We start from the raw sequence: 12,467 nt of genomic DNA, 5'->3' as shown, positions 1-12,467 counted from the left end.
TGGCTCCTCTGTGGGCTGGTGTGCGCAGGTGCGCATCCATCCACTGCCGGCAGAGGGCAGCAGTACGCTGTGCGTGTGCAATTTGCATCCCAGATTGGCAAATCCCCAAGGATTTACAAAGAAAGCGAGTGGGTGTCCGAGGACTACCCAGATTTCTTTTCTCTGGGTGTCAACACTGGTCTGAGTAATTGCAAACACAGACCTTCTACATATGTTGGACTTTGGCTCATCTGAAATCCTGAAATGAATACACAACTAGAAGCTGCCATCACAGACAGGAAGTAACTTTAATTAAATATTGTGAAAGTTGAAAAGTTTTTACAGCTTGAATTTTTGCAAAAAAAAAAAAAAATTATAACAATCTCTACAGTAGTTAGGTTCTCTAACAATTGAACTGTACAGTGTGTGTCTATTCAAAAAGTTTGATAAGAAGGTGAAAGGTTAGTAGATTCAGAGATGACTTCGTTAAGCTGCATCCTAGTACAATGTGAGGCCAGGGCATGTCAGGCAATCCAGTCATCCAGAAGCTGTATTTTTCCCCCAAAACTGAAATCTTAATTCTCTGTTTCATTTTCTTCTTAAAGCCATATTCTGTATTTAGGGGAACATTTTTTATTTGTAGAAATTTTGTGCAGAAGAAAGAGGGTCAGAGGGCCAGAACATCTTTTCATCTAATCAATATAAATAGAGGTGACAGAACACAAATTATACACATTTTAAAGGCTCTTTGGACTTTCCAGAAAAGTTCTAACCACTACACATGGCTGACAGATGGGTGGCGTTTGTTGTCAGGGTCTGAGCCGGACACCTTGCCGGCTGACCATTCCTTCACAAACAGTTAAGGGGCTCACCAGACAAAATATGGCTTTAAATTGTATACATCTTCAGGCCAGCACTTACCACACGAATTCAGACAAACTTTCTGAGTACCGAGAAGCAATGCGTCCACCTTGCTTACATTTTCCAGTTTTTTTTATTATTATTAATCATCATTATTATTATTTCTCACCTTGAAAAATCAGCTTTCCTCCCCTCCCTTCCCTCCCACGACTCCCCTCCCGCACCCGCCCCAACCCATAAAAATCGCACTCTTGACAGTCTAGTGAAAACCATTGCAAAATCCATATGGGGGCATGCACAGTTGCAGCATTGTTGTAAATTTCTTGCTCTACTAGAAAAAGTTACATTGTCTTAAGGTAACAAAACAGTTCTTTTGTGCTTTTCCATTTCTTTGTTTTTTTTTTTTTTCTTTTTTCTTTTTCTTTTTTTCTTAGAATGTTAGTGATGACTGACAGTTCCGGTGCACAGTTACAATGTACAAGTGAAATGAATATGATTTGCATTGTTAAGGCATCCAATCTGCTGGTTTATATTTATGTGAAAGACAGAGGAAATATACAAGCAGACTTAAGAAAGAAAGTATGTTCATTGATTTCTATGAAGTTTCTCCCCCAAATTTAATGCACAAAATGCGTCACTCCAAAGGGAGAGATTCCATGCATATTAATAGAGTAAAACAGCATTAGGGTTTTTTTTTTTCTTTTTGTAAGCTTCCAAAGCAAAGGATACATTTTTTTTTTAATCTACAGAACTAAATGCTACAAGAATAATATGCTACTATTTTTTTTTTTTGCCATATATTGGAAAAAACTTCTTAACTTACAAATAATACAAAAATAGACAATGGCTTTTGGGTGGAAATAAAAAAAATTGAAGCATGGTTTAAAACAAAACTAAAAATAACTATAAATGAAATGTTTAAAAATCACATTGAAACTGCTAATACAACTGTAGGTGACCAAATACGCACTTTTCACATAGCAAACATACACAATAAAATAAACTGGGAGTGGGAGGAAAAGGAAGAAGGGGAAAGCAATGTACAAATTCCAAAGATAAATACATTATTTATATGGATATTTTACAAAATCCCCTTTAAAACAAAAAGCCTTTTAATTAACTTTGCAAGTATGTGCAAGCTAAAGGTAGTGAGCTTTTTTTTCTTTGCAAAATATGCAGTAAAATCTTTTTGTGATATTGAAAAACTGTCTTAAGACATTAAAATGTATAAATAGAACAACGACTTTGGCAAAAATCACAAAAAATCTACAGTATTTATAACTACATACAAAAACACAACAGCAAAGGAAAAACTATCAGGCAAATGCATCCTCAGAGCTTTGCTGCATCTTTGCTATTTATTCTTACTTTTAAGAACACTTCCCAGATGATGAGAGCAAAAATTCCATAGAACAAAAAGCTATGTTTTGGAGCTCTCAACCTTCTTCTCCTTTCTCCCAGTTTTCCTTTTACTCTTAATTCCAAAGCACTTAACCTGTCGCTCTAATCTATTCGGTTACAAACGGTAAGGGTCACCGAGAGAGGTGCGTTATCTCAAGTGGGAAATCTGTAACACCTGCCATGTTGCTTTTGTCAGCTTTTGGAGGATTGGTTCTGAAGTCAGCATTTAGGATGAGTAAACTTTAAACTTGCAAATGGCGGCGTGAAAGTGGGATTTTGGCTTGATAACTGGAGAGCATAATGTGGAATTCTGTGCCTGGACCCTGTTCCATGAAGTCTCACAGGAGATTCTCACACAGTATGTTTGCCATCAAGCTCTCGAGAGGCCATCGGCTTCAGAAGAAGTTGACACAAGTGAAAGAGAGAATGATACCAGGTTTAAATATGCAGTTTTAACAATCTGTCTAGAGGCACTGGATTTTTGAGTAGAAGGGAAAAGTGTGATCACTTACATCACTTTTTAACTTTCCAGGCTGCATTTATTTACACAGTTACTTAAGACAACAATACAAAAGAGATAAATAAGCTTGCACTGCTAAGGGATGGCATGTTAAGTTAGATATTGAAAATGCACTGTCTGAGCTAACTACCATTTGATATGCTTTAAGGCGCAAAAGCCGACCCTTAGTTTTCTAAAAAATCTAACTGGCATTCCTATTCTGTCCCATACAAGCTTTTTTTTTTCTTTTTTTCTTTTTTTTTCTTTTTTGACTTTTTTGTAAATATCACCACTTCATTCTCCCTTTACACAGCTTTAAAAACATCATAAATTAAAACATGGAGTCTTATTTATAGTGTCCCTTGTATACAGCTTTACGGTTTATAAAAGACAAATGATTGCAGAGTTAAGCTTAAAAAAAAAAAAGAAAGAAAAAGAAAAAGTGGATTTGCTTTTATCAACACAGAATAAATATATCCCCCAAATACTTGGGAGGTACAACTTTTAACCAACACTCTGCACTTGCAGATCCCTTCCAATTTCAGTATTTGCAAGGTCGGTGATATTGTTTGTTTAAAAATCTGCAGTTATCGTGATTCCTCTTAAAAAGGCCTGAGTTAAAAGTTCCACTCGGGGACTTGTATCAGATTACTCTCTGTAGCAGAATCCAACCTCTTCATTAATAAAATTCTTCAAGGCAATTCTTTCACATGGGAGGAACAATCATGCCAGATATCGCTGTGGAAAGAGAAGACAAAAGTCAGTGGTTTTGCATCCAAATTTCTCACTGAGGGGGAAAAAAAAATGGGAAAAAACACCCACACACCACTATGTTGGTTGAATATTAGTCACAAATGTGCTCTCATCTTCCCTGGAACGAGGGTTTGTTATAAAATATACATGTACTTTATTAAGAATGGTAATATATCAGCCTGTGTATGTGTCTTTAACAGAACAGAAGAGGCTAAGCATCCTCCAAGTCTGATTTCAATTTTGAAACGTAGCTGGAAAGTTGCATAGTTTGAATACTGCTGGGAAAGTTGCGGCCCCAAACCTTGCAAAATAGTGAAAATTTTCAATTTGTCACTCTTTTTCCCCCCTCCCCTTCACTTCCATAATATAAAATTAAAAAAAAAAAACAACAACAACAACAACAAAAAAAACCCAGTTCATCCCAACTGCCAGCAAGTTCTACAAAAAGCCCACGCTCTGTGCTCTGCGCGTGCACGAAGACAGGGCGCTAGGGCAGCAAGCAGAATGCCTTCATTTCAGTCGTCCGTGCCTGGGAAAAGGAGGTGCCAGCCACCGAGGGCCTTGTTCCCGGGGCCGATGAAGCTGGGAGAAGAGCACGGCGGAGGAGGCAAGGCAGGTTTGCATGAAACTACAGCATGTTTCCTATACTACGGCTTCACTCAAGGCTCCGGAATGGTCTGACCACGTTCCTAGAAAATTATAGCCTAGGAAAGCTGGGGTAAGGTCCTGGGGTAATCAAAAAACTCTTTCAAAGTGTTCCGAGTTAGCAGGCCGCATGCAGCGGTATTTAGAAAAGCAGGGAATCCGCTAGGCCAGCCTTCCACCTCTGGCTTTCCTGCTTTCTGAGTAGGATGCCCTTCCTCCTCCACCCCCCGCCCCCAAGGTAGTTACTTGTTTCCTTGAACCTCTGCCTCCTCAGCTAGAAAATGTAGTTAAGGGTATTTGTAAGGGCAGTGACATTTTTAGGGTTGTTGGAGATTTAAACAAAATAACATATGTGAAGTGCTTGGCCCAGAGTCAGCTCCTAGTAAAGACCTCATAGAGGTTAGCTGCTGTTGCTTTTAATCCATCCCTTCTGCTGCCAAACTAGCTGTGTGACCTCGTGCTAATGGTTTGACTTCTCTGGGCTGTGTTTCCTCTTATACCAAATAGGCACCACCTCGTACAGCATACTTCACATGATGAGCACGAGCAATGGAAGGACGTCTGTAAGAAAGTTAAAGCAGTATGGCAACTGTGAACTATGCTGGGGGAAGAGCGATGCGTCCATTAGAAGCAAGAGGCAGCCATCTTTGCTTCCAAAGAGGAGAGAGAAAGCCATGGCTTTCTTCTCGTTGGCAATTCTGACTTTAAATTGATGTTCTTGTCAGCGATGACTGATACCAGGAAGTGGCGCTCTTCGTATCCCAACTCTCATGTCCGGAAAAATGTGCCTGTTTTTATGCAAACCCCAACTACCACAAATCCTGCTGCAGACACAGGGTGGCTAGGTGAGGCTCTAAAGCCCTGCAGCCTCTGCACCCCTCCTGTTTCCCCTCCCCCACCCCCGACATTTTAAATTCAATTAAAAAATGTATTTTGCCAAACACTTTTTCCGTTAATTTTTAAACCCATCTGTATTCACAGGGAAATTTAATCCACATGTTTCTGATTCATGTACACGTAAATCATCCAAATGTTGTTTTGCAAGAGCCGTTTTGCAGTCCAAAAGCTCCTGGAGTCTTTTTCGTAAGCCCTCATAAGCCATTTTTCTTAGAAACAGGAAGTGTCTCTTGCCAAATGCAGACCAACTTAAACTCCCAAAGATTCGGGATCAGTTGGAAAAGCAGTCCCCCTAAGATTCAAGTGAGCCCTAGATCTGACGGAAGCGGGGAGCTCAGATTTTTAGCCCAAGCCTTAACATGAGAATTCAAGATGCTGCAGCTCCAAAGGCAAGGGGCCGGGGGGTCTCTGCACCGGGACAGCTCAGCATGGCTCTGCCTCCCGAAGGATCTTTCATCTAGACTGGAGGGGGGGCCAGGCACCCTTATTAAGGCCAGGCCTTTCTGTGGGGGTTCTAAACCTCCAGCAAGAGAACCAAGTCCTAGTTTGCTCTCCACCCAAACCCACTTTGTGCGCCTGGCATTAAAGGGCAGTCCCCTACAATACGGCCAGGCAGCTCAGGCAGCGTCGATGGGATGCAAAGCAGAGAACTGACAAACTTCCCGCTAATTGGGTCAGTGGGACCAGCCAACATTTAGTAATTGGACCCTGAAAACATTAGGGTTGTTTTTTAATTCTGAATGGCCAGAGGAAAAAAAAAATCTAGCCGTGTTTTGTACCTGAATAATGTGCTAGATTAATTAGATTAAACCTCCACTAGGGCCCCATTAGAAGTTACAAAGCAAAGCTAACCGGCGTGCCAGTCCATAGCTAACAGTGCTTCTTAATCTGGAATATAGGGGTCACAAACTCCAGCGCCCCGAGAGCCCAGACTGGGAACAGAAGCGAGCAAAGTGCACTAATAGGGGTGGAGGGACTCTGCCAGGGGCATGGCAGGCCTTCTCTAGAGTGGGCTCCCCACAGTTACTGCACAGAAATGCCTGCTCACGACCACCAGATCTTCTGAACTCTTGCAAGAGAAGATGGAGATGTGAATTTTTTAAAATACAAAAGAGCCCAGTTTATACCTCGTAGCAAATAATTAAAATTAAAAACAAGCCAACAGACTTATCTGAGGGTACCTAGGGGGTGGCTTTGGTCTGCCCACACTTTCCTAACCTTGCCCTTGTTGGCCCTCAGACTTCTCTTAGAGTCTAAGGGAAACCGTGGAATCTCATTTGTACCTACACCCCAAACCCTGATTATAATATCAGACTTAAGTCTCATCGGTGATCTCCTAAGCTCCAGACGCAGAACACTTACCGATAGATCAATTTTAGGAAAAGTTCTCTGTTTGCAGCCTCTGAGTTGCTATACCTCTAAAGAGGCCTTTTTATAAAGTAATCCCACTGCATGATTGCAGGGAAGCTCCTGGGTTTTTAGGACCTGTTTTTCTTGTATCTGTGCTGCAATCCTCAGGATTACTTATGTGGGTGAGAGGGATGGGTGTTTGAGGCTTGGAATGTTCCAGAAATGCCGCTGGCACACTGACTTGCCCAAGTGGGGGCCATGAAGATTTCCATGAGGACACAACACTCTCAGCAACACATGCCAAACATCACAAAATATCATAAGACCGAGGTGGCTCTGCCATTTTCCCCGGCAGCTGGGTGATCACGTTCTCTGACAGAAGGTCGGAAAACTATTGGTTTGAAAGGCCATGCATTTTGCATTATGGTTTTCACATTTTGATAAGAACAAAGACAAAATGAAAAGTTTTGCAGAGCTGGGAGAGTTTGGAGTGAGAGAGTGGAATGTGGTCTTCCTCGAACCACCATATGGGTAAGAATTATGAGCTAATCAGGACCAGAACGGGGGTGGGGGGGGTGGATCTTGCACAAATTGAGCATGTGCCCAGAGCAAAAGACAATTCCACGAGATCACCGCTGGACTACATGATATCTAGAGTCAGGTGGGGCCAGCCAGCCTGAGCTCCAACAAGGTGAGGAAAGAAAAAAAAAAAAAATCAGTGTGTGTGTACAATTTCTGTGAAATCACTCTGGTCTTTTGTTTTTAATTTTTCATTGCAGGGACTGTCCAGGACATGGTTAGGGTTTAAAATCACTACACTATGGGGCATGCTGACAGCCTCCTTGGGTCTGCCTCTCTCTTGATTAATGAAGTCCTCTGAGGCCTGAAATTGCATAGAATCCATGCTCTAGGGGCCATAAGCCTTTGGAGAAGGGGGAGGACGTCTCCAGGACAATGGCTGAGCAGAGTGGGTCACTCAAGTCTTTGACCTATGAAAATAGACACACCGGGGGAGTCGTCAGGATCAGGATTTATCAATGACTTTAGCTGGATGGGAATGGAAGAAGACGTCTCTGCCTTTTCTCTTTAAATCCAAAATACAGCTACATTTTCCAAAGTTTTTCATGGGATGTTAATTGGTCTTAACACTCAGAAAGGGTTCTCTGGGCAAATAAATTTAGAGAACTAAATGGAATACTCTTTTTTTTATTTAACTGCAGGATGTCTGTCTCAGAGCTTTTAATAAACTTAGGTGCATTGTTGCTCTCCAAGACTGGGATTCAGTAAGCACCCCACTTTCTAGATTTGTTTAACCACAAAATTTAGATTTTTTTAACAGCATATCTTGTGAGACTCCAGAAGTGCTGAGACAAGAGTTGCTTTATCCTAAAAAAATTTCTCAGACATATGGTAATTTGTCCAAGGTTTTATCTACCTGGGAGAGAAAGCCAGTTGGCACCGCAGGAGAAATTGTGAATTATAAAATATATGGAAAGAATGGAATTTATGGCTTCCACGTAAGGACTTCCTTGTTCAACCTCATCCCCACTTCCTGGGCCTCCATGCTCCAGGATGCCAAGTGGCTTGCTGGTTACTGCACATTACTCTTTGGCTCCAGTTATCTTTAATCCTCTGCTTCAAATGCCCCCTCCCCATCTCCCTCTGCCTGAATCCTCCTTGCCCTTCATGCAAGGTCCAGTTCAATGGCAGCCTTCTCCAGGAGACTACTCTGAATTCTCCCCGATCTTTCCCTCCTCTGAACTTCTACAGGTGGGCACCCGGCCTCTCCTAGACAGATCTGTCTGTTTTACTGGGGTGTTGTGTTTCCTTTAACACAGGGAAAGATTTGAAGGCCAGGATTTTGTAGTCCACCTGGGCCTAACCCAGTGGTTTCACAATAGTGTAACCATAGAGCATAGGGACTTACTATCAGTCTGCTAGGGTTTTAACCCCAGGCTCTCCCAGTTTGTTAGCTGTGTAACTCTGGATGAGCCATCTTGGCTCTAAGGCTCAGTTTCTGCATCTGTAGAATGGGGACAACAAACAGCCTACATCAAGGGTGGTTGGGAATGAGATAATGTAGAAGCCTGGCTGGGAACAAGCCCTCCCATGTTAGTAGCTGTGACCATCGTCATCACCATCATGCGAGACTGCAATGCGTGTTTGTTGGGGAATAAACATATATGCAGTCACTAGAGACGGGGCCGAGATGGGGCTGCTGGGGAAAAGGCCTTTAAGGAGCTGGCTAAAAAAAAACCCAGGATGATATACAATTCGTAGAGTGGCAGTTGGAAGTACACAGGTCTTTAAAACCCTCAAATAGCCTAAACGTGTCACCTCTGATCTTATTTAAACAGTCCATTTGCTTAACCAACTCTTCCTTTGTCACTTGCCCGGTCCTAATGATCACAGTTCTGAACTAGGTGGGTCCAAATGAAATCACTGTAACAACGAAAAGGAGAAGGACGGTAACACTGCAGAGGTCCCCCCGCCCAGCCACCCCGCCATTCTATAACCCACCCACGTCCTTTCTCCATAGATAAGCAGAGTCTAGAAAACTAACAGTGAGGTCATTCTTTAGTTGCAGGTCTAGAAGCCCATTGTCCCAATGTCCCTGTCTTCAGGGGAGACCCCAAAGCTTCAGGCAGGAGCTCCCCAGAAGCAATGGCATAACGCACCCTGGGCAGCAGTGATGGTGTACAGAGGGCCAAGGTGCGGTCCCAGGTGTGTGGGCCCTGCCTCGTGAGGGTGGCAGGAAGACGGACAGGATCGCTTCAAAAAAACTGGTGCCAGTTAATTCGACTTTAATGTCTCTACTCATACCTCCTCCCCTGCCACCCCTCAGGAGCTGTTTGGTACATGATGGTATTGGAAAAACAAAAACTAGCAGAAGGAATCTCCTGGACGCATGCTCAAACAGAAGGCAAGGACCATGTCGTCCACAACAGCAAATCCAGCACCAAGTGTGTCCCTGAATTTCACCTTGAACCCTCCCCACTGTGCAGCTGTGTGTGAGAAATGTGATGGAGAGGTGGCGATTCGGCTGCTAATCAGAACAGGGGGGATCAGCCTCTGTACTTTTGGAACCTGTGCAGACTTGTGTTACAAATGCCCTGGGTCTGGGGCGCCTGGGTGGCTCAGTCGGTTGGGCGACTGCCTTCAGCTCAGGTCATGATCCTGGAGTCTCGGGATCGAGTCCCGCATCGGGCTCCCTGCTCAGCAGGGAGTCTGCTTCTCCCTCTGACCCTCCTCCCTCTCATGTGCTCTCTCTCATTCTCTCTCTCTCAAATAAATAAATAAAATCTTTAAAAAAAAAAAATCCACTTCTGTGTAAGAACTGAACTAGTAGCACCATGTTGAAAGTATTACACTAAGGGCGCCTGGGTGGCTCAGTCAGTTAAGCGACTGCCTTCGGCTCAGGTCATGATCCTGGAGTCCCAGGATCGGGTCCCGCATCGGGCTCCCTGCTCGGCAGGGAGTCTGCTTCTCCCTCTGACCCTCCTCCCTCTCATGCTCTCTCTCTCTCATTCTCTCTCTCAAATAAATAAGTAAAATCTTAAAAAAAAAAAGAAAGAAAACGAAATGCCCTGGGTGACAAATGAACAAATTTTGTATGAGTCCCTGTCTTGAGGCCATTCCATTATTACCTAAGAGCGCCTGCACACGCACGCACACCCCCCCCCCCCCAGATGTTCCCTAAATCCAGGACATGCTACCGTCTGGGCCGAGTCCCTATTTTCAGTCCCCTCCTGCTCTCTCCTCGGGACACATGCAGGCAGAGACCTGGGCCTGGCAGAAGGGTGGTCTGCTTCGGTTGCTGTGGGCCAGGGATCCAGCTGCTGACCTCCCAAGAGCTGCAGGCCTTTGCTTCTCAAGCACCACCTCTCAGCTGCTGATGACAAACCCCATTCGATCTTATTTTGATATCAAATCTATGTTTTAATGCGGGTTGTGATAGGCAGCTCAAGAATGGCAGATTTCCGTTTCCATAGGTGTTACCCTTAGTTAAACCCATCGTAAGTTATATGCACTTACGCATTATATCCTTAGTTTGCCAGCCGGAAGTGTACTGAGAGTGACAAAGCATTATTTTCAGCGGAAAAAGACTCAGATGTGTATGAACGGGTGGCTCCCCTGTGTGGAGGTGGGCATGACCCACTGTGAATAATGTTGCCTGAAATGTAATTCAGATTATTTTCCTCTGCCCTCTAAGATGGCTTTGCCAGTGCAGTTCAAGGGAGGGCCACGAGCATGTTATTCCGGGCATGACTCCGGCTGTGCTGGGCAGATTTGCCAGCAGGTTTCTGAGGAATGTTTAGCAGAGCCTGTCTGGAGTCAGAAGTCACAGTGATTAGGAGCTCAGGTTCTGGAATCACACAGTTTGGGTTCAATTTTGGCTTTATCAGTATTAGCTGTGTGACCTTGAGCAAACTGGGCCTGAATTTACCCATCTATGTAAAGGGAATAGTACTGATTTCATAGGGTCTTTGGAAGAATCAATACAAGATTACGTCCACGTAAAGCATTCAGTGCAGAGTACATGTGTACTCTGTATAAATAACATAAATGATATACATATACCTAACATACAATACATAATATACATATACATAAGAGACAGGGCTGAGAGATGCCAGATGGGTATGCCACCCTCCTGACGCCTCCCGCCCCCCCTGGCTGACGTCCATCAGTGAAGGTGGCGTGACGACCACTGAGGGAAGGCACTATGGGGAGCTGTGTAGTCCAGGGGTTAGGGGCACAGATCCTGTGGGGTTTACATTCATCTCCACCATTTATGCGCTATGCCTATAGGCAAGTATTTACTCTCCTTGAGCTTCAGCTTTATCATCTGTACAATGGAGATCATAATATCCTCATATTTCACCAGGAAGCTGTGAGGATCAAATAAGATAAAGCATGCTCAGTGCTGAGCACAGCGCCTGACACAGGGTTCCGTGCTAAATAAATGGCAGCTGATTATTTTATTGATATTATTTCCCTGCCAGTTGCCTTAGGCATCCTGGGTGCATCCTTCTTACCCCCTCTGAGTAATGCAGTGCTTGGGAGATGGAAAGAGGAGAGATGAACTTCTGAGCCTGAATCCGAAGCCAGCTTCTGCCACACGCACTACTGCCGGAAGTCAAACGATTTCATAACCTCCCTGACCTTGAGTTTTCTCATCTGCAAAGTAGGGCCTTCAAATGCCCGGCACGCAGTCCGACCTGAGGGATGGACGAGCTTGTGCGGGTCAACAGAGCCAGCACATGAGAAAAATGTGAGACACGGCGGCTCCGTTTTAAAAGGGTGGGGTTCGGGGCGCCTGGGTGGCTCAGTGGGTTGAGCGACTGCCTTCGGCTCAGGTCATGATCCTGGAGTCCCGGGATCGAGTCCCGCATCGGGCTCCCTGCTCAGCGGGGAGCCTGCTTCTCCCTCTGACCCTCCCCCCTCTCATGTGCTCTCTCTCATTCTCTCTCTCTCAAATAAATAAATAAAATCTTTAAAAAATAAAATAAAATAAAATAAAAAATAGGGTGCCTGGGTGGCTCAGTGGGTTAAGCGACTGCCTTCGGCTCAGGTCATGATCCTGGAGTCCCGGGATTGAGTCCCCCATCGGGCTCCCTGCTCGGCGGGGAGTCTGCTTCTCCCTCTGACCCTCCTCCCTCTCATGCTCTCTGTCTCTCATTCTCTGTCTCAAATAAATAAATAAAATCTTAATAAAAAAAAATAAAAGGGTGGGGTTCTTCTTCCTCAATGAGTAGAGAGGTCACCTCAATTCTTGGTGACTCTTATTTTCCATACTCCATGATGGAGACCAAAATGGAACAATTTTAATATGAACCAGAATACTCTAGTAACAATTTGGGGTTTCTGGTCCCCGGCAGTCAGTCTTGGGCCTTTGGTCTACAGTGCTCTAACCTCAGGGCTCTGGTCAGGCCATGGCTCACGCACTCCCCGTGATCAGCCCCACACACGTTCACTCTGACAAAGGCAACAGGAAGGGAAGGTTGAGTGACCTACTTCAGGAGAAGGCCAGTCCCGGGAGAGACCCTGCAGTGGAGAACTTGCTAGAGTCCACAAAAGA

At 44.3% G+C, this 12,467-nt stretch overlaps 1 protein-coding gene across 6 annotated transcripts in view; it reads right to left on the bottom strand.

Moving 5' to 3' along the window:
* Nucleotides 1-268: 268 nt before the first annotated feature.
* The window catches only part of EBF1 (EBF transcription factor 1), a 397,553-nt gene continuing 385,354 nt past the window's right edge, over nt 269-12,467 (bottom strand). For all 6 annotated transcript variants that reach the window (XM_045901995.3, XM_045902000.3, XM_045902007.3 and 3 more), the window contains one exon: nt 269-3,478. In XM_045901995.3, coding sequence (XP_045757951.1) covers nt 3,447-3,478 — 32 coding nt within the window. In that variant the 3' untranslated portion in view covers nt 269-3,446. The remainder of the gene's footprint in view (nt 3,479-12,467) is intronic.

Source organism: Mirounga angustirostris, unplaced genomic scaffold (genome assembly GCF_029215605.1).
Source record: "Mirounga angustirostris isolate CCGP_5_RB_7025 unplaced genomic scaffold, mMirAng1.0.hap1 SCAF_7, whole genome shotgun sequence".
In the NCBI taxonomy this organism is placed as follows: Eukaryota; Metazoa; Chordata; class Mammalia; order Carnivora; family Phocidae; genus Mirounga; species Mirounga angustirostris.
This window is presented reverse-complemented; position numbering and strand designations above follow the sequence as displayed.